Genomic DNA, 23,451 nt, shown 5'->3' on the forward strand with positions numbered 1-23,451 from the left:
GCGTGGCCGCTCGCTCCTCGGTGCCGGAGAAGCTCTGGGCTCGGGCTGCTGCCAGCGGCGCTCGGCGGCTGTGCGCGGTGAGCCCGGAGGGAGAGCGTCGGAGGCGGGGAGCGGCCTGGAGGCGCCTGCCGCCAGCATGTCGCTGCCTCCCGAGAAAGCCTCGGAACTGAAGCAGCTCATCCAGCAGCAGCTGAGCAAGGTGAGGGCCGGGGCGGGCCCGGGGCCCCCGGACAGCCGGGGTGGAGAGCGGGGGGGGCAGCGAGAGCCGAAGCACCTGCCGAGAGAGTTCTAGAAAGAGCGAATCGTGGAACGGCCCGTAGTGAAGGCGGAGCGGGTGGCGGGCGAGTCCTCCGGCCGAGGCGGCGGCGTCGCGCCCTCGTTCCGGGGCGGCCGGCGCTCCCTGCCGCGGCCCCCTGGAAGGCCGGGGAGGGGGCGGGGAGGAGCTCGAGAAGCCCTGGGGCGCCCCGCTCAACGCCCCGAGTGGAAATAACAGCCTCTGGTTTCGGGCGCCCGTGCGCCAGTGGAGGGGCTCGAGCCCTCTCGGCAGGCCCATGTTGCCCGCAGGTAGGCGAGGCCGGAGACTCGTCGGCTTGCGCTGGGCGGCCGACCCACTGAGGTGAAAGCCGAGACTCGGGCTTTCTTCTGCAAACCACGCCTTAGACGCACTCGGAGCCCTTTCTTCTTAACCGACTTGCTCTCAGCGATGCTACTTGTGGATAACCATCTGAGATGATTCTTAGAATTTTAGGAGTTTTAGCTTTCAAAAAGCTGACCTCCGAGTGGAGGGAAGAGGTGTGAACGAACGCATTCATGGTACTCCGTAGCCACTGTGTGGAAAATGAACTATGCAACTTGTGGGTAAGGACAAGAAGGGAAAACAGAGGGAAAGTGAAGGCAAGGAGTGGCATTGTTGAGAAACAAGTGTACACATTACCTGGCGGATGAACCCCTTGGAACAGCTCCTTAGCAATTACAATAAAGTTATACTTAAAACACTTTTAAAAGCTTACTTCTCTTTCCAGTCATGGTAAAAAGTGGAGGTTTTCTGCTAGCTCTAGCAGCCTAAAACCTGGAGAGGTGGTACTTAATTGCTTTGTAATGTTGTAAATTATACTGTGAGTCTTCTTCAGATGGATGTCCATGGCAGAATAAGGGAAATTCTTGCAGAAACGATCCGTGAAGAATTGGCACCTGACCAACAACATTTATCAACAGAAGATCTGATCAAAGCCCTTAGACGTAGAGGAATCATTGACGATGTGATGAAAGAACTTAACTTTGTTACTGTGAGTAATGTTGTAGGGGAAAAGTAAAAATGCGTATGAGCTTGGGCCTAACTCATTGTTTATAGGGTCTACATTTGGGGCTTGTCCTTTTTGTAAAACTGCTTTGTTCATTCTGTCTAGTAATAATCTTATTTCAAGTTGAAGTTAGCTCTACCCTGGAGTAAGGCAAATAGTATTACATATCAATAAGATTAAAGTTTTATGCTTAATTCCTGTCTTCAGTGACTTTTATTATTATTCTCTAAGTATGTAATTTAAATAAACACAATTTAGTCAATTCACTAACAAAGTTGTTTTTCACTAAAATTATTCTATAACTTTTTAAGTTAAACTTATTTTTAAAACTTATTTTAAAAGTATAATGTTGTTTAAAAAGCAATTATGTAAGAGCCCTCATATCTTCATACAAGTAGGTCAGTAGTTTCTCAGTGTACAGTTATAGGTGCTATTTTGAAAATGAGGTAATAATGAAAAACTGTGACCTCAATACTATAAAAATAGGGTGGACTTCATAATACACCAAGGAATTACTTTAATATGGCTTTATTTATTTTGGGGGTGGGGTTGAGGTTTACAAAAACCATCTGTTGACCTAATATCAGCCTCTACTGGGTTAATGTCACTTTATTGAAATAAGTTCAAGGTGAGATCTTAGGCCAATTGTTACATAAAATTTAAAGAAATTGAAATTTGCTTAAGGTATTTAGAATTTGTTTTTAGCATTCTGTGGGTGATAAGGTTGATGACAATTTCTTAGTAATTCAACTTGCAAGGATGGCTAGTTAAAGCTTTTATGCAAGTATTTAAATTATTTCAATTAGGCCAGTGAAAATAAGGGGTTTCTTGTTTATTTTTGTTTTTTCAGAGTCTATCATAGTAACCCAGGCTGGCTGAGAACTTGCAATATAGCCTCAAACTTCTGATCCTCATGCCTTTCTGCCTTCCAGAGAATATCGTGCTTTTTGAAGGGATGTGATCTGTCTCTTTGGGTCAATGCTTAGTTCCATTATTAGCACTTTGTTTTGTTTTGCTAGTCCTAGGGCTTGAACTCAGGGCCTGGGCACTGTCCCTGGCTTCCTTTTGCTCAAGACTAGCACTCTACCACTTGAGCGACAGCGCCACTTCTGGCTTTTTCTATATATGTGGTGCTGAGGTATCGAACCCAGAGCTTCATGTATATGAGAGGAGCACTTTACCATTAGGCCATATTCCCAGTCCCCATTATTAGCATTTTCTTAACTGTAATTTTTCTTTTCTAATTAAAAAAAATCTTTCTAGGACAGTATTGATCAAGAACTTCCTTCCTCTCCGAAACATGCTGTTGGTCTTGATAAACAATCAACATTTAAAAAAAGTATGTATATATTTTTTGCATGAATTTAGTTGTGATTAGTGATGATATATTGCTGTGTTACAATGTTATTTGATGGAAAATATTTCAATTTATATTTCCAGAATAAAATATATTTTTTGTCGCTCAGCCTTTTTGAAGTACTGGGGGTTAAAATTCAGGTCCTTGTGCTTGCTTGGCGTGAGTTCTACCACTTGAGCCCCAGTCCTTAGTTTGTTTTGTATGAACTATGTCTTAAGGTTTTATACTTAGCAGAGAACATGCAAAAACAGGAAGACTGGTTTCTTACATCTTAATAATATACTTTACAGAAATTATATACTTTTTAAATGGTAAAATAATTGACAGATATACTTGCTAAGTTGGTAATTGAGTTGGTTTGTGAAGGTGAAGTCATAGTTATAAACAGAAAGCCAAGTGTACAGCTGCTTGTGGTGGCCTATGTGGCCACCACAGAAGGCAGAGGATCTCAAATTTGAGGCCAGTCTGCCTTTCTATGTAGAAAGTTCTAGGCCAGCCTAGGGAATACACCAGTGTAGGCAAGATACTTTCTCAAAACAAAATAAAAATAAACAAAAAGACTTTTGGCTCTGAATCCATTCTTGAAAGTAGCCGAGAATATAAACTCAGAAAAGAATATCATCATGTACCCCTCTTTCCCAGAAAGCAAATAATCTTGCTATATAAAATAGTATATTTGTTATTCTCTTTAATCTTTGTCAAGTTGTTTGCTAATGTTTTGATCACATTCATTAAATTGTTTGGCAGTTTCCTCATATTTATTGCTACACTTTACAGCTAATATTGATCCAACACGGAGGTATCTTTACCTTCAGGTTTTGGGTGGAAAAGCTTTCTTGGAACATCTGCAAGAACCTGAGCCTCTACCAGGACAAATTTGTTCAACTTTTACCTTATGTTTACATTATCGGAATCAACGTTTTCGTTCTAAACCTGTTCCATGTGCCTGTGAACCAGATTTTCATGATGGCTTTTTACTTGAAGTACACAGGGAAAGCTTAGGTAAGCACTAATAGTAATTTAATTTAATAAACCTTTATAAAGTATTGCAGAACAACTATAACAACTTTTGCTGTAAGAGGTTTTTTTTGTTACTGTTGGTCATGGGGCTTTAACTCTGGGCCTGGACACTGACTGTCCTGAGGTCTTCTTCAGCTCAAGTCTAGTGCTCTAACATTTTAGCCACAACTCCACTTCTGGTTTTCTGGTGGTTAATTGGAGATGAGTCTCATGGACTTTCCTGCCCTGATTGGCTTTGAACTGCAATCCTCAGATCTCAGCCTCCTAGTAGATTATAGGCTTGAGGCTAAGAGATTTTTAATGGATATCTCGACTTTTTACCTCTTGCTGATTTTGGTTTGATTTCTCCCCTCATCTTTTTTTCTGTTTGCAAATATTCCCTAAATCTAAGCAGTTGCAGGGATATAGCGAAAATGAGCCATATTTCTCATTAACTAAAAGCTGTATTTTATACCTTTAATTTTCAACCTAGAAAACTTTACACTCATGAAGTAAGCACTGTTGCCAATTATACCTTTGTAATTTGGGGTTTTAAAATAGATTTTCCCTACAAAAATGGTAATGGGATAATTTGCTAGATATAAGGAGCTAGTTTTTTTTGTTTGTTTGTTTTGTTTTGTTTTTTGCCAGACCTGGGGCTTATACTTAGGGCCTGAGCATTGTCCCTGGTTTCTTTTCATTCAAGGCTAGCACTCTACCACTTGAACCACATCCCAGCCCCAAGGTGCTAGATCTTTCAGTTTTGTATCAGTAATACAATGTAGATAATATAATGATAACTTCTGAAGCCTGGAGAATAAAGGTAGTTTGAAGACTAATGATAACATTTAATGGCTTTGGATAGTAGCATATAAGTAGTTTTAAAGTGGGTGGGGAATATCTGGCCGATGAGCCACACAAGGCCCACAAACATTTGGTACACGATGGGGTTAGGGGTAGCCAGACACTTGTCATAGGCTGCTCTCAGCCATCTACCTGTATTGATCATTTTGTATGGCTGGTGAATGTTGTTATAAATATCCAAATGACCCTTGGTAGGAAAAAAGATTCCCCATGTCATTGACTTCTTGTGGATCAGAAAGCAGTGTTTATGCTCCAAGCAGGTAATTTACTGCTGCTACTCACCAAAAGTTAGTGATGAAAATGGGACTACACTTTTATTTCCAGGCTCTGGCATGGTTTTTGAGACATCAAAAAATTATTGTTTTTTTTTGGCCAGTCCTGGGCCTTGAACTCAGGGCCTGAGCACTGTCCCTGGCTTCTTTTTGCTCAAGGCTAGCACTCTGTCACTTGAGCCACAGCGCCACTTCTGGCCGTTTTCTGTATATGTGGTGCTGGGGAATCGAACCCAGGGCCGCATGTATACAAGGCAAGCACTCTTGCCACTAGGCCATATCCCCAGCCCGACATCAAAAAATTATTATTTGGTTTTCTTTTTTTTCTTTTTTTTTTTTCTCAAATTTTTATTATCAAATTGATGTACAGAGAGGTTACAGTATCATACGTTTTTTTTTTTTTTGTTGTTGTTGTTGTTGTTGTTTTTTGGCCAGTCCTGGGGCTTGGACTCAGGGCCTGAGCACTGTCCCTGGCTTCTTTTTGCTCAAGGCTAGCACTCTGCCACTTGAGCCACAGCGCCACTTCTGGCCATTTTCTGTATATGTGGTGCTGGGGAATCGAACCTAGGGCCTCATGTATACGAGGCAAGCACTCTTGCCACTAGGCCATATCCCCAGCCCTCTTTTTTTTTTTTTTTTTTTTTTTGCCAGTCCTGGGGCTTGGACTCAGGGGCTGAGCACTGTCCCTGGCTTCTTTTTGCTCAAGGCTAGCACTCTGCCACTTGAGCCACAGCGCCACTTCTGGCTGCTTTCTGTATATGTGGTGCTGGAGAATTAAACCCAGGGCTTCATGTATATAAGGCAAGCACTCTTGCCACTAGGCCATATCCCTAGCCCTTATTTGGTTTTCTTTAAGCCTTCTATTTAGTATACTTTTTTTTTTTTTTTTTTTTTTTGGCCAGTCCTGGGCCTTGGACTCAGGGCCTGAGCACTGTCCCTGGCTTCTTCCCGCTCAAGGCTAGCACTCTGCCACTTGAGCCACAGCACCGCTTCTGGCCGTTTTCTGTATATGTGGGGCTGGGGAATCGAACCTAGGGCCTCATGTATCCGAGGCAGGCACTCTTGCCACTAGGCTATATCCCCAGCCCCTAGTATACTTTTTAATAAAATTACTGTTTCTGTTTCCTAACTAAATACATAATGTGGTATTTTCTTTCTTTGGTTTATGTTGCTAGGTGATGGAACTAGAATGGCTGATTCGACAACAATGTTATCAATAAGTGATCCAATTCATATGGTATTAATCAAAACAGACATATTTGGTGAGACTACTTTAATAGCATCCTATTTTCTGGAATGGCGATCTGTTTTGGGCTCAGAAAATGGAGTAACCAGTCTGACTGTGGAACTTATGGGTGTAGGTATGATGATTTGTATCACTGTTAACTTTTCGTAGGCAGTTTATAAATGCATTTTGTATCTTCAGAGCAGCTGTATAGGCCAAGAAAGAAACCTGTAAAACGGAATTTTATTAGAATTATAATAGAAATCTTAGGGAATATATTGAGAAATAATCCAATGTAGTAGTTCAGAGTTAGTCTGGCCTTAGCTTAAGGGGAAAAATTTTTATTCTGGAAAATTACAGAAAAATTGAAGTTTCAAAACTTCTTTTTGCTTACCTATTTGAATCAGTGTGACTAAAGAAAAATAATGTTCTTATATAACTATAAATAGCTTTCTCTCTAGCATACCTTGGGGTATGGTGCATCTCCATTAATACCAGTGGGTCTTTTGGAGGGGCAGGTAGGGGTATTTTGGTTCTTTTTGCCTTAAACTTTTTTTTTCCCCCTGCTCTTTTTTTCTTGAACTTGGGGCCTGGGCACTATCCGTGAACTTCTTCACCTCGAGGCTAGTGCTACATCAATCGAGCTACAGCTCTGCTTCTTTAAAAAACAATTAATTGTTTTACTTAATTGTAAAGAGTCTTATGGATTTTCTTTCTGGATTGGCTTTGAACCGTGATCCTTAGATCTCAGCCTCCTGAGTATCTAGGATTATGGGTCACTGATGTCTGGTTTTAGCCTTGAATTTATTTGTATAGTACAGTCTGGCATCCTGCCTCAGCTTCCTGAGAACTGGGATAATAGGTTTGCATCATCATGCCTAGTTCATACAAATGTTTCTTAAAGGTCAGGGAGTGAAATATGGCAATAGACAGCCAAACCTTAATTTGAACTTTAAGTCAGACTCAGAATAAAATTAAAAAATAGAGGGGAAAAAATTTTATATAGATTTATTTTCAAAAAATTCTTAGTTATGTGTCTCCAAAAATAGACTTAAGGTTATAAGTATAATGTGGAAACCAGCATACACTGATTTGCTGAAGAAATGTTTAGTTCTAATAGGAAGTATACTTGTTTTCTTTTTTCTTATTTCTGTTTTTTTAAAAAAAAATTTGGCGCTGCTTCTGGGATCTGGGCATTTTCCTGAGTGCTTTTGCTCAAGACTAGTACTCAGTCCACCACTTGTACCACAGCTCCACTTCTGGCTTTTGGGTGGTTGATTGGAGATAAGAGTCTCATGGACTACCCATGGATTACTACTACTCATTTTCTACCCAGGCTGTCTTTGAACTGCATTCCTCAGATTTCAGCCTCCTGAGATATAAGCTACCAGTGTCCAGCTGTTTTTTAATTCTTTATTTTTTATGCCATTCCTGGGGCTTGAACTCAGCCTGGACACTGTCTTTGAGCTTTTTTGCTCAAGGCTTAGTGCTCTACTGTTAGAGCCACAGGTCCTACTTCTGGCGCATGCGCACCGTGTGTGTGTGTGTGTGTGTGTGTGTGTGTGTGTGTGTGTGTGTGTGTGTGTGTGATTAATTAATTAATTGGACATAAAAGTTTCATAGGCTGGCTTTGAACCATCATCCTCAGATCTCAGCCTTCTGAGTAGGATTACAGACCCGAGTCACTGGCACATGACTGTTTTTTAGTTCTTTTATGTCTAGGCACTAATGGAAAATTTGTACTCATGTGACATAGTTAGAAGAAAGGGCAAATGGGAATTACTGTATATGACCCACTATAGTTTCTGGCTTTTTCCACGGAGGTACAATGAATGAGCTATTAGCAAATGTTTGGATTATTTGTATTTAAGTCTGGTTGGTATTGTATATTTAATGAACAAAATCACAAATTATTAAATGAGAAAGTTTAAAAACGTAATTAGGTAACCAAGAAGATATGTCTCTTACAAGTAGATAGTCTTGTAAATGAGAATTGAACTGGTTCGTGTGTGTGTGTCTGTGTGTCCTGTAGCTCGAACTCAGGACCTGGACTTTTTTGCTCAGGGCTAATAATGCTTTACCTCTGAAGCCACAGTTTCACTTCTAGCTTATTGGGGATTAATTAGAAATATGAGTCCCATGGACTTCACTACTGTTCAGGCTGGCTGTGAACCATGATCCTCTGATATCAGCCTCCTAAGTAGTGATGATTACAGGCATGAGCCACCAGAGCCTGATGAATTGGTCATTTTTTAACATGCATATTAGAGTTAATATTAAGTAATCCATTTAAATAGGAAAGCATGACACTCCTAAAATTATTTTTGTTAGTCTTCAGTTGAGCAAATACTTGCAGTGTTATCCAGGTTCTGATGTTTCATGCTTGTAATCCTAGCTACTCAAGAGACAGATCTTCAGATCATGGTTCAAAGCTACCCCAGGTAAGAAAGTCTATGAGACTTTCATCTCCTATTAACCCTGCCCCTCCCCCCAAAAAAACAAAGAATCTGGAACTGGAGCTCTGGCTGGAGTTGCCAGCCTAGAGTGAAAAGGCTAAGGATAGCATCCTGGCCCTGGGTTCAGGTCCAAAACTGGCACACAAACACAAAATTACATGCAGTATTTGATTTCTGAATATAAATATTAATATGATATGCATATTTATGTTTGCAGGCACAGAATCAAAAGTTTCTGTGGGAATTTTAAATATGAAACTTGAAATGTACCCAGCACTCAATCAAACATTATCCCAAGAAGTAGTGAATACACAGGTAAATAATTTTCTTCTTTTTGCACCTTTTTGTAGTATTTAATACTTTTTTCTTTTCAGAAAAATCATCATTTGTTACTTTTTAGATTAGTACGCAAAGGTTAACAAAAGGGATGAGAAAAATAATGATGGTGTTATCTCTATAGGGAAATCGGTAATGTAGTTTGGGGAATGCAGAACCAGGTCAGAATTACAAAGCTAGGACTTGAATAGCTCCTACTCAGTGGTAGAATGCTTGCTTACCATGTACATTGCCCTGGATTTGATCCCTGACACTGCAGAACAAAAAAGGAAGTGGGGGAAAAGAACCAATGTGTACACTTATGTATGTATGTAAAACATTTTAAAGTATTTTTGCATGCTTCGGCAGAGGGTGTGTGTGTGTGTGTGTGTGTGTGTGTGTGTGTGTACACTTATGTATGTATGTAAAACATTTTAAAGTATTTTTGCATGCTTCGGCAGAGGGTGTGTGTGTGTGTGTGTGTGTACACATCTCCACATGCCTGGGAAAAGTGTGCACAAGGCAGGCAGCTTGCTCCCAAAAGCCTAATTTCTGGTGGATGCAGCAAAAAATAGCAGGTAGTAGAAAGTGTTTTGTTGAAAATAACTACAGGGTAATGTGTGGCTAAAGGATTTCAGGGGGCAGGGAACACTTTATAACAAGTGATTAAAGTAGGTAAAGGGGGCTAGGAATATGGCCTAGTGGTAGAGTGCTTGCCTCACATACATGAAGCCCTGGGTTCGATTCCTCAGCACCACATATATAGAAAAAGGTGGCAGTTGCACTGTGGCTCAAGTGACAGACAGCCTTGAGCAGAAAGAAGCCAGGGACAGTGCTCAGTCCTGAGTCCAAGGCCCAGAACTGGCAAAAAAAAAAGTAGGTAATGATCTGCATGGCCAGAAGCAGAGTAGTCTAAGCAATGCTGAGATGATCAAACTTAAAGTCTAATGAGGCAGAGTATGATGGAAATGATTGAAGTGTTTTAAACAAGGAAATGACTGATTTGTTATTTAAACATTTCTGTTTTGGGAGAGAAAAGATCATACTCTTGTGTGTTTATGGGCACACATGTGCACGCCCCTGGGCACGTACATGCACACGTGTACATGAGTGTGTCTCTACTGGGGCATGAACTCAGGACCTGGGTGCTGTCCCTGAACTGAGCTTCTTCTTTTGCTTAAGGCACTACCACTTGAGCTTTTTTTTTTTAGTTTATTGGAGATGAGTCTCATGGACTTTTTCCTGCCTGGACTGGCTTTAAACTGTGATCCTCATTTAGATCTCAACCTCCTGGGTAGCTAGGATTACAGGCCTGAGCCACTGGTGTCTGGCTTATTTCGACTCTCCTGGAAAGACTGAATGATGTACTTGGGGTAACTGTAGAAATAGGGAAATGTTAAGATTCTTTTTTTTTTTTTTTTTGGCCAGTCCTGGAGCTTGGACTCAGGGCCTGAGCACTGTCCCTGGCTTCCTTTTGCTCAAGGCTAGCACTCTGCCACTTGAGCCACAGCGCCACTTCTGGCCATTTTCTGTATATGTGGTGCTGGAGAATCGAACCCAGGGCCTCATGTATATGAGTCAGGCACTCTTGCCACTAGGCCATATCCCCAGCCCAAATGTTAAGATTCTTACAAATAAGAAATGACATAGGCATAGACAAGGATGATGATAGATTTGTTATATACATTGTAATTAAAGAGACTGAAAGGAAATTAAGAAATATGTGTTTTTTAAATTTTAAGCTTGCCTTAGAACGTCAAAAAACTGCAGAGAAAGAACGATTATTTCTTGTGTATGCTAAGCAGTGGTGGAGAGAGTATTTGCAAATTCGACCCTCGCACAACTCAAGACTGGTTAAGATTTTTGCACAGGTTTGTAAATTACATTAAAAGTTTATGCCTGTATTTGAGATCTAGTGTCATATATGTAAATATTTATATTTATAGAAATGTATTCATTCCAAACAGATGAAAGTTTATTTCTAAAATAAAATGCTGATTCTTCTAATTATTTCATTGAGTAGGTGAGTAGCATAATGCAATGTTTGTTTTACTTTGCTTTCCATACCAATTATTTGGCTTTTAAACCCTTCCTAAATATATTTCATTTAAGTAGATAAAATCTGTTTTATTAGAATATTCCCTTGCTTGAGGCTTAACAACCAAATAACTATTTGGACATGTGATTTATTTATAAATTTAGCTCTTGTGTGCTAAACAAGGGCTCTTGGATATATGTTTGTTAGAGTTAAGCAAAAACAGTATTAATTTTGTAGAACCAAGATTCTAAGCCAGTGGTGATCAGAAATATTTAATTGAAGAATTTCAACGACAGATATTTTTTTATTTGTGACAATATTACATCAGTTAAATACTGAAGTTGAAAGAGCATTTAAACATCTAAACTGCCATACATCATAGCTTGGCCAACACACTTCATTGTAGAGGATCAATTGTTTACCCTTATGATCATATGGTGACTAGAAGCTGTGACTTCCCAACATTGGGAGATATTGCTACTATTCTGGAGATCAGAAGGTTTTTATTGTAAAGGTGATAAATGGAGAGGTTACAGTTATATAAGTCAGGGTAATGAGTACATTTTTTTCTGAATAGTGTCAACCCCTCCTTCATTTTCTCCCACTTTTTCCCCCTCCCAACCCCCATTCCCCAAGTTGTAAAATAGTGTCACTGTTTAATTGGTTCATCCTTTGTTCCACTGTTTCTGTGATTCCTCTTCCCTTCCCCAAATCAGATAAGAATACAGAAATCAAAAACAGTGACAACATGGAATAGACCAAAGGGAATAGAAAAGGAAGGAGAAAGAAATAACTGCAGGGCTGGGAATATGGCCTAGTGGTAGAGTGCGTGCCTTCATATACATGAAGCCTAGTGGCAAGAGTGCTTGTCTCTTACACATGAAGCCCTGGGTTCAATTCCTCAGCACCACATGTATAGAAAAGGCCAGAAGTGGTGCTGTAGCTCAGATTAGCAGAGTGCTAGCCTTGAGCAAAAGGAAGACAGGAACAGTGCTCAAGCCCTGAGTTCAAGCCCCAGGACTGGTAAACATAAAACAAAAAAAGTTATTATAAAGGTTTGATAAACATGTCTGTTGGCCACAGAATTCAAAATTTAAATATGGTTTGTACTGAACGTGCTTATCACTGTAAATTCTGAAGAATGACTCAATGTGTATATATACATATATCAGTGTATATGTATGTGTATGTATATATACATATACATATATATGGGGCTGATATATATGTAATGGTATGTTATTTTGGCTTATGCTTCTCAGATAATGTACCTTCATCTAGTTTTATCCTGTAATCCTGGCCCTGTCCTATATTTACGATGCACTAAGCATGGTACAGTTTCTGTGTGAGGAAGATTGACACGAGAGTCTCTTACTTGGCTAATAGGAATGGGGGAAATGACTTTGTAAGATCAAACAGCAAGTCACCCAATCAGCTATTTCTGCCTGTATATTTAGAATAATATGTAATTTCTGAGTTGTTTTCATTCCTTCCTGTGTTTGACTAGCTGGGAAATTAGGACCAACTGTAAAGACAGTCCAATCTAATCATAAAAACTAAAGTAAAACTATGGACCTATTAACATGGCCTGAAAAGAACATTTCCAATGTTCAGGCCCCAGAAGAAGTAAGTTTGCAGCAGATATAGAAATGTTCTGTGTTGTGGGGCTGGGACTATGGCCTAGTGGCAAGAGTGCCTGCCTCATATACATGAAGCCCTGGGTTCGATTCCTCAGCACCACATATACAGAAAAGGCCAGAAGTGGTGCTGTGGCTCATGTGGCAGAGTGCTAGCCTTGAGCAAAAAAGAAGCCAGGGACAGTGCTCAGGCCCTGAGTTTAAGCCCCAGGACTGGCAAAAACAAAACAAAATAAAAAATGTTCTGTGTTGTGTGGTCCAATGTGGTAGCTTCTAGCTGTGTGTTGAGAACTCACAATATAACTGAAACAACTTGAATTTTATTTAATTTTAATAAATGAAAAATTAGAAATGTTTTAGTGTTACCTTGCACAGTAGGGTAGCTATAGATAATGATAATATTTTCCCCTCTCTCCAGGATGAGAATGGGATAAATAGACCAGTGTGTTCCTATGTTAAACCACTTCGAGCTGGACGACTTCTGGATACCCCAAGGCAAGCAGCAAGATTTGTTAATGTCCTTGGTTATGAACGAGCCCCTGTTATTGGAGGAGGAGGTAAACAGGAGCAGTGGTGCACTCTGCTGGCCTTTCTCTGTAGAAACAAGGTACCATACACGCATAATTACAGCAGTACAACATAGATATTTGGAAATGATAGTACACTCATGAAAGAATTACCTTAGGAAAAATGTACATGCTGTCAGCTGGAACAAGTTGAGCTGCTTTTTTTTTTTTTTTTTTTTTTTTTTGGTGTTGATCTTGAAGCTTGAACTCAGGGCCTGGTTGCCATCCTTGAGCTCAAGGCTAGTGCTCTACCATTTGAGCCATGGCTCTAGTTCCAGATTTTTTAGTAGTTTAGTGGAGATAAGTCTCAGACTTTCCTACCCAGGCTGGCTTCAAATTGGGATCCTCAAATCTCAGCCTCCTGAGCAGCAAGGATTACAGGTATGAGCCACCAGCTCTTTTTTTTTTATACCATTTTTTTTCCTTTTGCCAGTCCTGGGGCTTGGGACTCAGGGCCTGAGCTCTGTCCCTAGCTTCTTTTTGCTCAAAGCTAGCACTCTGGTAACTTGAGCCACAGCTCTACATCTGGCTTTTTCTGTTAATATAGTGCTGAGGAATCAAACCCAGAGCTTCATGCATGCTAAGCAAGCACTTTACCCCTAAACCACATTTCCAGCCCTTAATACCATTTTTTAATGACCTATAATATCAGTGTATAAAGGAAACAACTTAGAGACAGGTGCAGTAGCTTAAACCTGTACTCCTACTTGGGAGGTAGATTGGGGAATCACAGTTCAAGGGCAAGCCAGGCAAAATAGAAGTTTGTGAAAACTTCAGAACTACTATCTGGGCATGTTGGCACACTAGCAACATTAGGAAACATAAGTCGGATTTCAGTCTAGGCTGGCCTACCGCATAAAGTGAGACCCTACCTCAAAAATAGAAGCTGGAGGCATGGCTCAAGTGGTAAAGTGCCTGCCTTGTAAGCATGAGGTGCCCTAAATTCAATTCCCTGTACTACTTCTTGCTTTTCCCCCCCAAAAGAATCAAGATCTTTAAATTGCTCTTGGAGTTTCTTAATGTGATAATGCCAGGATAATCATAGAAACCAAGTTATAGAGCTGGGTATAGTGACAGAACAGTGTAATCACAGCATTCAGGAGGCAGAAGCTAGAGGTTCACAAGTTTGAGCTCAACCTGGGCTATATAGGAAGACCCTGTCCTCCCCAAAATTGAAAAAGGAGCCAGGTATAGAGTGAATAGGAGATGAGAATAAAGGTCCAATTGTATAATTCATGTGTTAGCATTTGCTCAGGTCATACTTGTGTGGAGTGTGTGTGTGTGTGTGTGTGTGTGTGTGTGTGTGTGTGTAATAGTACTAGGGCTTGAACTCAGGGCCTGGGTACTGTCCTTTTTTTATCCAAGGATGGCATTCTACCTACAGCTTGAGCCACAGCTCCACTACTGGCTTTTTGGTGGTAAATTGGAGATAAGTGTCTCATAGACTTCTTGCCTGGGCTGGCTTCTAACTATCATACTCAGATCTCAGTCTCCTGAGTAGTGGATTACAGGCATGCATCCAGAGATGCTGTGAAAGGATCTTGCTTTTTGCCTTTTGCTGGTGTTAAACTGATTTTTTTGATAGCTGCTTCCTAAGTAGCTGATATTAACAGGAACAAGCCACCTCGTAGCTGGCTCATAATTTTAATTGTATATAACTGTATCAAAGGGAATTTGGGGAAAAAAGGGAATCATATATATATATATATATATATATATATATATATATCCTACTCTAATGGAAAGTATATGATAACATTTTCATATACACTAATTTCCTAAAAATTACATACCGACACTAACTCAGTTTGAAGTTTTCATTTATTTTTGTTTTTAATTTTTTTAGTCAGCAAAGCTTTTATTGGTCAAACATCATCACAAGGGAAACTCCTGAGTTAGACTCAGGAAAAATGATTTAATTAGTAAGAAAATTAGGAAATTCAATGAAATGGAAAATGATAAAGTCCAGTAACAGTAAAAAATTATGTAGTGTTATCTAGGTAAAGTATCACAACTATTAAAGTATCAGGTCATCAAACTTTCTGAATGTATTAGTAATAATGAAAACAAAATTTATCCTTATATTACTTATATGCTTATATATACTTATATACTTATATTAAGGCTGTCTACAACAAACCCACAGAGAACATTACTCTTAGTGGGGAAAAGTTAAAGCCATTTCCTCTAAAATCAGGAGCAAGACAGGTCTGCTCTCTTCAACATAGTACTAGAACATAGTACTAGAATTCCTAGCCAGAGCAATAAGGCAAGAGGAAGACATAAAAGGGATCCAAATAGGAAAAGATGAAGCTAAACTCTTTGCAGACAACATGATCCTGTATCTAAAGAACCTTATAGAATCTACTCCGAAGCTACTTGAGCTGATCCAAAACTTTGGCAAAGTAGCAGGACATAAAATAAACCCTCAAAAATCAATGGCTTTTCATTTGCTTTTTTACTGTATGATTTGTTGGCTTGCTCATTCATAACCTTTCTTTATTAAAGCTGCTTAATTTTCCTTCCATGAAGTATGAGTTCTTTGTAAACTTCTGGGTCCAGTTGCCTCCTATGTACTGTTAAGACTATCAGAGTTATTGCTGCGGATATGGCCTAGTGGCAAAAAGTTCTTGCCTTATGTACATGAAGCCCTGGGTTCAATTCCCCAGCACCACATATATAGAAAATGGCCAGAAGTGGCGCTGTGGCTCAAGTGGCAGAGTGCTAGCCTTGAGCAAAAAGAAGCCAAGGACAATGCTCAGGCCCTGAGTTCAAGGCCCAGGACTGGCAAAAACAAACAAACAAAAAACCAAGGACTATCAGAGTTATGAGCACTGACTGAAAAATGTTTAAAAATTAGTGTATCTTTCTCACATTATTTCAGCTCAGCTTAACGTTGGACTAATGTGAAAACATTTATTAGCAAATTTTCATTGTAATTTTGTATTTTTTGAAACAGTATGGATAAATACGCAATTTTAAATGCTTAAATTCATTTTGTAGGGAGATTGTGAAGATCATGCCAACCTTCTGTGCAGTCTTCTTCTTGGATATGGATTAGAAGCCTTTGTCTGTGTTGGGACTAAGGCGAAAGGGGTACCTCATGCATGGGTTATGACTTGTGGAACTGATGGAACCATTACTTTTTGGGAGAGTTTAACAGGACACAGGTCAGTCAGCTAAGTTTATAAGGATACTAAAGCATAAATATTTATTTTTATAGAACGGGGGATAAAACCCAGAGTCCTGTGCATAAGGCCAGCACTCTACCTTTCAGAGGTATATTCCCCGCCCTAATTTTTTCCTTCTTTTTGTGCTGATACTGGAGTTTGAACTTAAGAGCCTGGCTCCCCCACCCCTTCCCCCCAGATGGCTTCAAACTGAAGATCAAGATCTCAGATTCAGCCTCTTGAGTAGGATTATAGATGTGAGGCACCAACACCTAGCCCAACCCTAAGTATTTTAAATTAGAGAAGTTTCATTTATAACTGTTACTCAAAGGTACATATTTATACTTTAGTTATTAGAAGGTTTTTCTTGAGACTACGAAAACTCAGTTATAGCAGCTAAGTAATGAACCCTAAGGATAAATACATACTCAAAACATTTTTTATTACATAATGTTGATAGAAATATAAGTCACTTTAGGTTTATGTAATTGGTATATATATTTTTCCCTGATCATCATCCTTAAGTCAGCAAGTGAATTTGGATTAGGGGGTTTGGGTTTGTTTTATGTGCTGATCCTGGGGCTTGAACTCAGAGCCTGAGCTTTTTTTGCATGTGACTTTCCTACCTCAGGCTGGCTTCTAACCTTGATACTCAGATCTCAGCCCCCTAAGTGACTAGGATTACGGGCATGAGCCTTTATGCACCTGGCATAGGGTCTTGTTTGGAAAATTTGATTGAATAGCAATTTCATATTGGTAAGCCCACTGGATATTTATTTCAGAACTTAGTTTGTCATTGTATTCTTGAAGTGATCCTTGGAAAATTTGATTGAATAGTAATTTCATATTGGTAAGCCCATTGGATATTTATTTCAGAACTTAGTTTGTCATTGTATTCTTGAAGTGATCCCCTTTGCTCCGGGAATTTCCTCTGTTTCTTTGTTTCTGCCATATTACTCTTGTAATTTTAAGTTATTCATGTGTATTCTTAGTTCTTCTTTAAGTGTTAAGTGTTCTAAAGACAACAGCATTGGGCAGTCTTCCTGGCTGATAATCATTTAGGTTAGTTATGCTTAATGTGTAGCTATTTTAGTTATATATTCTAAGGTAAATTTTTTTTATCTTGACAAATAGAGAATCTATCTGTTGTTCATGGAATAAAGTTAGTTTCTATAAATATACCATGCAGTTAACATAGGGAAAAACCAAGTATTAAACTTTCTGGCCTTGTTTGGATAACTTTTTTTCCTTCATAAGATGCTGCCTTTGTAGTTTTTTAATTGTTATTAGTGAAATTATTATTTGATTTTTTAGGTACATCCACAAACCTACCAATCCTGATGAACCTCCACCTGCTGAACAGCCCAAACCATTGTACCCATATAGAACCATTGGTTGTGTTTTCAACCATCAAATGTTCCTGGGAAATTGTCAACCCTCAGATGCAGTAGAAACCTGCGTGTTTGATTTGAATGATGAATCAAAGTGGAAACCTATGAGTGAAGAAGCAATTAAGTCTGTGTGTGCTCCAGGAGCTACCACATCCCTTCCTCCTTTCCCGCCCCTGTGTGCATCCACAATTGATGCATCAGTAACAAGTAATGAAATAGAAATGCAGCTGAGGCTCCTGGTGTCAGAACACAGGAAAGTAAGTAACTAGTATTGACATACTTGATTGATTGTAGGCCCATATGTTTTTTTCCATTTGTTTTGTGTAAAGTTTTTTTTTTTTCTGTTAGTATGTATGATAGTGCCAGTTACTATCCTATACCTAAAAAGGCAAATACAGTCCCCACCAATCTTTTTTCCTTTTCATTCCTGATATTTTCATTTCTGTGTGACTTGTTAAAGGTGCATTGACTGAAGTTAGACTTGGTATTGCAGCTGAAAATGTGGCATTAATTGATACACTATCAACTTAGTTATTCTGTATTATTTTCTCCCTTACTGCATCCCAGAGTCCTCACTCTTCTTACATGATGGAGACACTTCACTGAATTATCTGTGATGACTTCTGATTAAAACAGTGTGTGCTGTTTATATAAATGTTAACAGATAGCACTTCTTTATGAAGTGTTCTCTTGCTAACTTAGGTTCTCTTTTATATGAAATGTTCCAGGTCAGATAATAGACTATTTAAAGACAGAATGATAAAAAGCATGTTAGCTCACTGGCAAAAAATGTTTCAAACAGCATTATATAGAATTACAGTAGAAGATTTTCAATATAGACTATTGAAATATTTCATAGGAGATTTATCTTCCAATCTGGTTTTTCATAAATGTCTTTGATATTCTACTAAGTAGCCAGATATAGGAGTTTAGACGAATTCTGTCTCCATTGTTCTTTCTCTTATATCACTTATACAGGGGTGGAGGGATTTCATTTATTATATTTCCACATGTTTACACTGTATTCTAGTCTTATCCCCTATGTCACTTGCTTTTCTCCCTCCCTGCACAAAGACATCTTCAACAAGTTGTCATAATTATAACTAATCTGGTTGCTTATTTGTGTTGGGTCTGAGGCTTGAACTCCAGTTTTTTGGTGGTTAATGGGAACTAAGAGTCTCATGGATTTTCCTGTCTAGGCTGGCTTCTAATCTCAGTCCTTAAATCTCAGCTTCCTGAGTAGCTAGGATTACAGCTGTGAGCCACTGGTGCCTAGCCAGTGAATCTGTTTTGATGGCATTCAACTTAAACCTCCTTCATTCTCCCTGTCAGCCTTACCTGCTTCTGCTATCCATCCCATCCATTAACAAAAAGAGTTGATTTCTCTTTTACCAGGCCCTCATCCCCCTTATAGTCCTTGCTTTTATAAAGCTTGCAGTTTTGAAAGTGATGAGATCAATTCTGACTCAAAAATCACCAAATCCACTACTTTTTATAGAATTACTGCTTCCTTCTAGAAATGAGGACTGTTGATATTACATCAGACTTTTGTGGAATATCACTATTCGTATTTCCTCTTTATGAGGTGGCTTATTCAAATAATTGCTCCATTAAAATAATCAAACTATGCGTCACCCATATGGTTTGTGTCTGTAATCCTAGCTACTTGTGAGGCTAAGTACCAGAAGGGTTTTGGTTTAAGGGAAGCCTAGGCAGAAAAATTCAAGAGACTTCTTTCAACCGTTGGTAACAGTATGCACCTGTCTGCGCCTGTCATAGCTTCAGAAGAGGCTAAGATTGGAAGGATTACAATTCCAGGCTAGTCATTGAGACTCCATATCAAGGGATAAAGCTAGGCATACTGGTATGCACCTGTCATCAACTAATATAACACCTAAATGTGTCTAGGCAATGTGTCGGGGCAAGAAGTGCCCTATCTAAAAAATAACAGGCACAAAAATGAATCACGGCTGAGCAGTAGAGCCACCTGCCTGGCAAGTTTGATGCCCTGAGTTTATATCCCAGTACTGCTTATCTCCCCAAACTGGATTTTTTTCCACTCCGCTCTTCCAGGCTTGTTTATGTGAATTTTTTTTGTCTCATTGCATGCAAAATGCTGGCTTTAATTTGCATTTCTGTAATTACAATCAAATTTCTTGCCTATTATTAACCATGTGGATTATTTTTGTAAAAGCCCTTGAGAAAGATTTTTTTTAAGGGCTACTTAAGATGAAGAGATTAGCCAAGTGTGCCAATTGCTTAAACGTACAATCCTCTCAGGAGGCTAAGACCTGAGGATCATGGCTAGAAACTAGCCCAAGAAAAGCCCATAAGACTCTTATCTCCAATTATCCAGCAAAAAGTATTAGAAGTGGAGTTGTGGCTCAAGTGGCAGAGTACTAGCCTTTAGAGAAGCTAAGGGAGAAAGTGATGCCCTGAGTTCAAGCCCCAGCATCACCATTAAAGGACAGATTAATATGTTTTAAATACCCTGGAAGTGGAGTACTAGTGGCTCATGCCTATAATCCTAGCTACTCAGGAGGCTGAGATACAAGTATCAGTTCAAAGCCTACCCCAGCAGAAAATTCCACTGAGATTCATCTCCAATTAACTACCAGAAATAAAGAAGTCCAATTGTGGCTCAAAATGGTAATGAACCACCCTTGAGGAAAAGAGCTCAGGGACAGTGCTCAGGCCCTGAGTTCAAGCCCCATAATTGACATGCACACATAGACACAGAAGGGTGCTGGAAATGTGGCTTAGTGGTAGAGCGCTTGCCTAATATGCATGAAGCCCTGGGTTCAATTCCTCAGCACCACATAAACAGCAAAAGCCGGAAGTGACACTGTGGTTCAAGTGGTAGAGTTCTAGCCTTGAGCAAAACACTGCCCAGGCCTTGAGCTACAGTCCAAAGATGGGGGGAAAAACCCCAAAACTTCCTTGGGCTGAGGATGTAGGTAGTTAAAGTTATATGGTAGAGTACTTGCATAGAATGCTTGAAGGTACCACAAAATAAACCACAAAAATAAACCACAAAATAAGCAAATAAATTTAAATGTTCATCAAAAGAAATAATTAAGAGACTGAAGCTTTTTAGTGGGAAAAGTTCTTTGTAATATATAAAACCAACAAAAGTCTTTATCTAAAATTCTTATGAAAGATTTATTCTTTGTTCACCTTTGGTGTTTCCTATTAAATTCTACTTCTTAGGGAAGCTCTCTTTTCCATTTTTCTTAACCCATAAAGCTCAATGTAATTCATTACATATATTCTCTGACTTTGCCTTTAATATATTCCTTACTTGCAATTCCCAGAACATTTAGAAGAATATTTTGTAGTTTTCAGCAGTGGGGTGGCAAGAGGATCTTACTGATTACACTGCTGGACATGAAAGCCCTTCCTTTAAAAATAATTTATTGGTTTCTATAAAAGAACAATTAACCAGGTATATGGTATGCTTCTGTAATCCTAGCATTTAAGAGCAGAGTTTATAGAGTTAGATAACACATACACACACACACACCTATCAAAAAACAAAATAATCATAGCTACTTGGGAAACAGACGAGGAGGATCACAGTTCAAAGCCAGCCCAGGCAAAACACTTTCTAGACCTTCTCTACCAATAGCTGGTTGTGGCGTATGCACCTGTTGTTTCAGCTATTTGGGACATATAAATAGGGAGATCACAGTCCAGGCTGGTCCTGCACATAAACCCAAGACTGTTTAAAAAAAAAAAAGCAAAAAAGACTTTGGGGGGGGGGGGCTGGGAATATGGCCTAGTGGTAAAGTGCTCGCCTCGTATACATGAAGCCCTGGGTTCCCATTCCTCAGCACTACATGTATAGAAAAAGCCGGAAGTGGCTCTGTGGCTCAAGTGGCAGAGTGCTAGCTTTGAGCAAAAAGAATCCAGGGACAGTGCTCAGGCCCTGAGTCCACGCCCCAGGACTGGCAACAAAAACAAAACAAAAAAGGCTTTGGGGTTGGTTTAAGTGCTAGAGTATTTGCCTAATAAGTGAAGCCCTGATTTCAAACTCCACTACCACAAAACTCTTCCCCTTCTTCCCAAAAGAACATTTTAAAAATAGGTTTCTTAAATGTTAATATATTTCACTTTTCCTTTTGTTATAGGATCTTGGCCTTACTACTGTTTGGGAAGACCAACTTTCCTATCTTTTATCTCCAGCTTTGGCTTCTTATGAATTTGAGCGTACAACAAGTATATCTGCAGGCAATGAAGAATTTCAAGATGCCATAAGGAGGGCTGTGCCTGATGGTCACACATTTAAAGGGTTTCCAATACATTTTGTGTATAGAAATGCAAGGCGTGCATTTGCCACATGTCTCCGGTAAGGTATCATTTATGGATTCATAATGTTTTTGGCTTAGGAATCAGTCTGGTAGAGTCCTGGGAGCTTCTGCCATGAATGACTTCCCCTCCTGATTATGGATTTTGATTCATTGCATTTGAAGGAGGATCTCTGGGTAGTCTGGGATAATTTTCCCAGCAACTTTCCAGTGAGTATAGGCTGTTCAGTTGAGAATCTCTGATCTTCTCAAGTGCTAATTTCTTTCTTTCTTTTTTTTTGTTGAGCCTGGGTGCTGTCATGAGTACTCTACCACTAGAGCCACAGCTTTTTTTAGTGGTTAGAGTCTCATGAACTTTCCTGCTTAGACTGGCTTTGAACCACCATCTTCAGAGCTCAGCCTCCTGAGTAGCTAGGATTTCAGGCATGAGCCACTAGCATCTGGGTACTCTAATTTCCTAAATGTATAGAATATGAGGAAATAGTAGTGTCAGCTCAACTAAAATTTTAGAGCCATTTTGATGTTTTAAAATATTTAATACTTAATTTTTTTATGTGATTGTGCAGGTACTGGGGCTTTAACTTAGGGCCTAGCACTTTCACTTACAGCTGGTATACTACCATTTGGAACCATGCATCAAGTTCCAAAGTCTATGGCAATTTTTAAAAAATGTTTGGTGGAGGGCTGGGAATATGGCCTAGTGGCAAGAGTGCTTGCCTCATATACATGAAGCCCTGGGTTCGATTCCCAGCACCACATATATAGAAAATGGCCAGAAATGGTGCTGTGGCTCAAGTGGCAGAGTGCTAGCCTTGAGCAAAAAGAAGCCAGAGACAGTGCTCAGACCCTGAGTTCAAGCCCAGGACTGGCAAAAAAGTAAACTGTTTGGTGGTACCAAGGTTTGAATACAGGCCCTCACACTTTGTTAGGCAGATGTTATAGTGCCCATATCCCTTTTTACTGTGGTTATTTTTCAAATAGTTTTGCTTTTGCCCAGGCAGCCTAAACAGTGATCCTCCGATTTGTACCTTCTGGCTAGTAGTGTGTGCCACCACCAGTTTCTCCTTGGTTGAGATGGAAGGTCTTGTGAACTTTTTGTCCAAGCTGGCCTCAAACCATGATCCTCCCAATCTCTCTCTCCCAAGTAGTATTATAGGTGTCAGCCACAGAAGTCAGCTCTAAAGAAATTTTTTTAATTAATAAAAAGTGTTACAGTCACTTCTTAGTTGAATGCATTTTCGTTTTTTATTTAGGTCTCCATTTTGTGAAGAAATAATTTGTTGCCGTGGAGACCAGGTGCGACTAGCAGTTCGTGTTCGAGTGTTTACTTACCCTGAATCTGCGTGTGCTGTTTGGATCATGTTTGCTTGTAAATATCGCTCAGTACTATAAGGTTAACATTTCAATAAGAGTTATATCTGTCTCTTATTTAAATTTTTACATATTGTACATTACTAGCTGTTTGAGTGTTTATTTTAAAACCACTATCTTACTTGGATGTCACATTTCATTTTTGTATAGAGTTGATTGATAATGCTTAAAAAAATCATGGT

General features: G+C 39.4%; 1 protein-coding gene across 5 annotated transcripts; it reads left to right on the plus strand.

Moving 5' to 3' along the window:
• Positions 1-32: 32 nt before the first annotated feature.
• Positions 33-23,451, plus strand: Cep76 (centrosomal protein 76). 5 transcript variants are annotated; one of them, XM_048363452.1, is made up of 12 exons: positions 33-199; positions 1,131-1,286; positions 2,565-2,640; positions 3,436-3,660; positions 5,969-6,154; positions 8,692-8,789; positions 10,532-10,660; positions 12,883-13,071; positions 16,034-16,200; positions 17,515-17,848; positions 21,722-21,939; positions 23,152-23,451. In XM_048363452.1, the coding sequence occupies exons 1-12, from the start codon at positions 137-139 to the stop codon at positions 23,288-23,290; spliced, it is 1,980 nt and encodes a 659-aa protein (XP_048219409.1). In that variant the 5' UTR covers positions 33-136; the 3' UTR covers positions 23,291-23,451. The 5 variants fall into 5 exon arrangements, with proteins under 5 accessions (XP_048219409.1, XP_048219411.1, XP_048219410.1 ...); XM_048363453.1 differs by having other exon boundaries at positions 118-199; positions 1,121-1,286; XM_048363454.1 differs by lacking the exon at positions 16,034-16,200 and having other exon boundaries at positions 12,883-12,959.

The sequence above is a fragment of the Perognathus longimembris genome, chromosome 15 (genome assembly GCF_023159225.1).
Source record: "Perognathus longimembris pacificus isolate PPM17 chromosome 15, ASM2315922v1, whole genome shotgun sequence".
Taxonomy (NCBI): domain Eukaryota; kingdom Metazoa; phylum Chordata; class Mammalia; order Rodentia; family Heteromyidae; genus Perognathus; species Perognathus longimembris.

Excerpts from the sequence above, each read along its gene's own strand:
- Cep76 (XM_048363452.1), top strand. The coding sequence starts at position 137 with ATGTCGCTGCCTCCCGAGAAAGCCTCGGAACTGAAGCAGCTCATCCAG. Across the intron at positions 2,641-3,435 it reads ACAATCAACATTTAAAAAAA|CTAATATTGATCCAACACGG; the intron begins GTATGTATATAT and ends TACACTTTACAG. Across the intron at positions 6,155-8,691 it reads TGTGGAACTTATGGGTGTAG|GCACAGAATCAAAAGTTTCT; the intron begins GTATGATGATTT and ends TTATGTTTGCAG.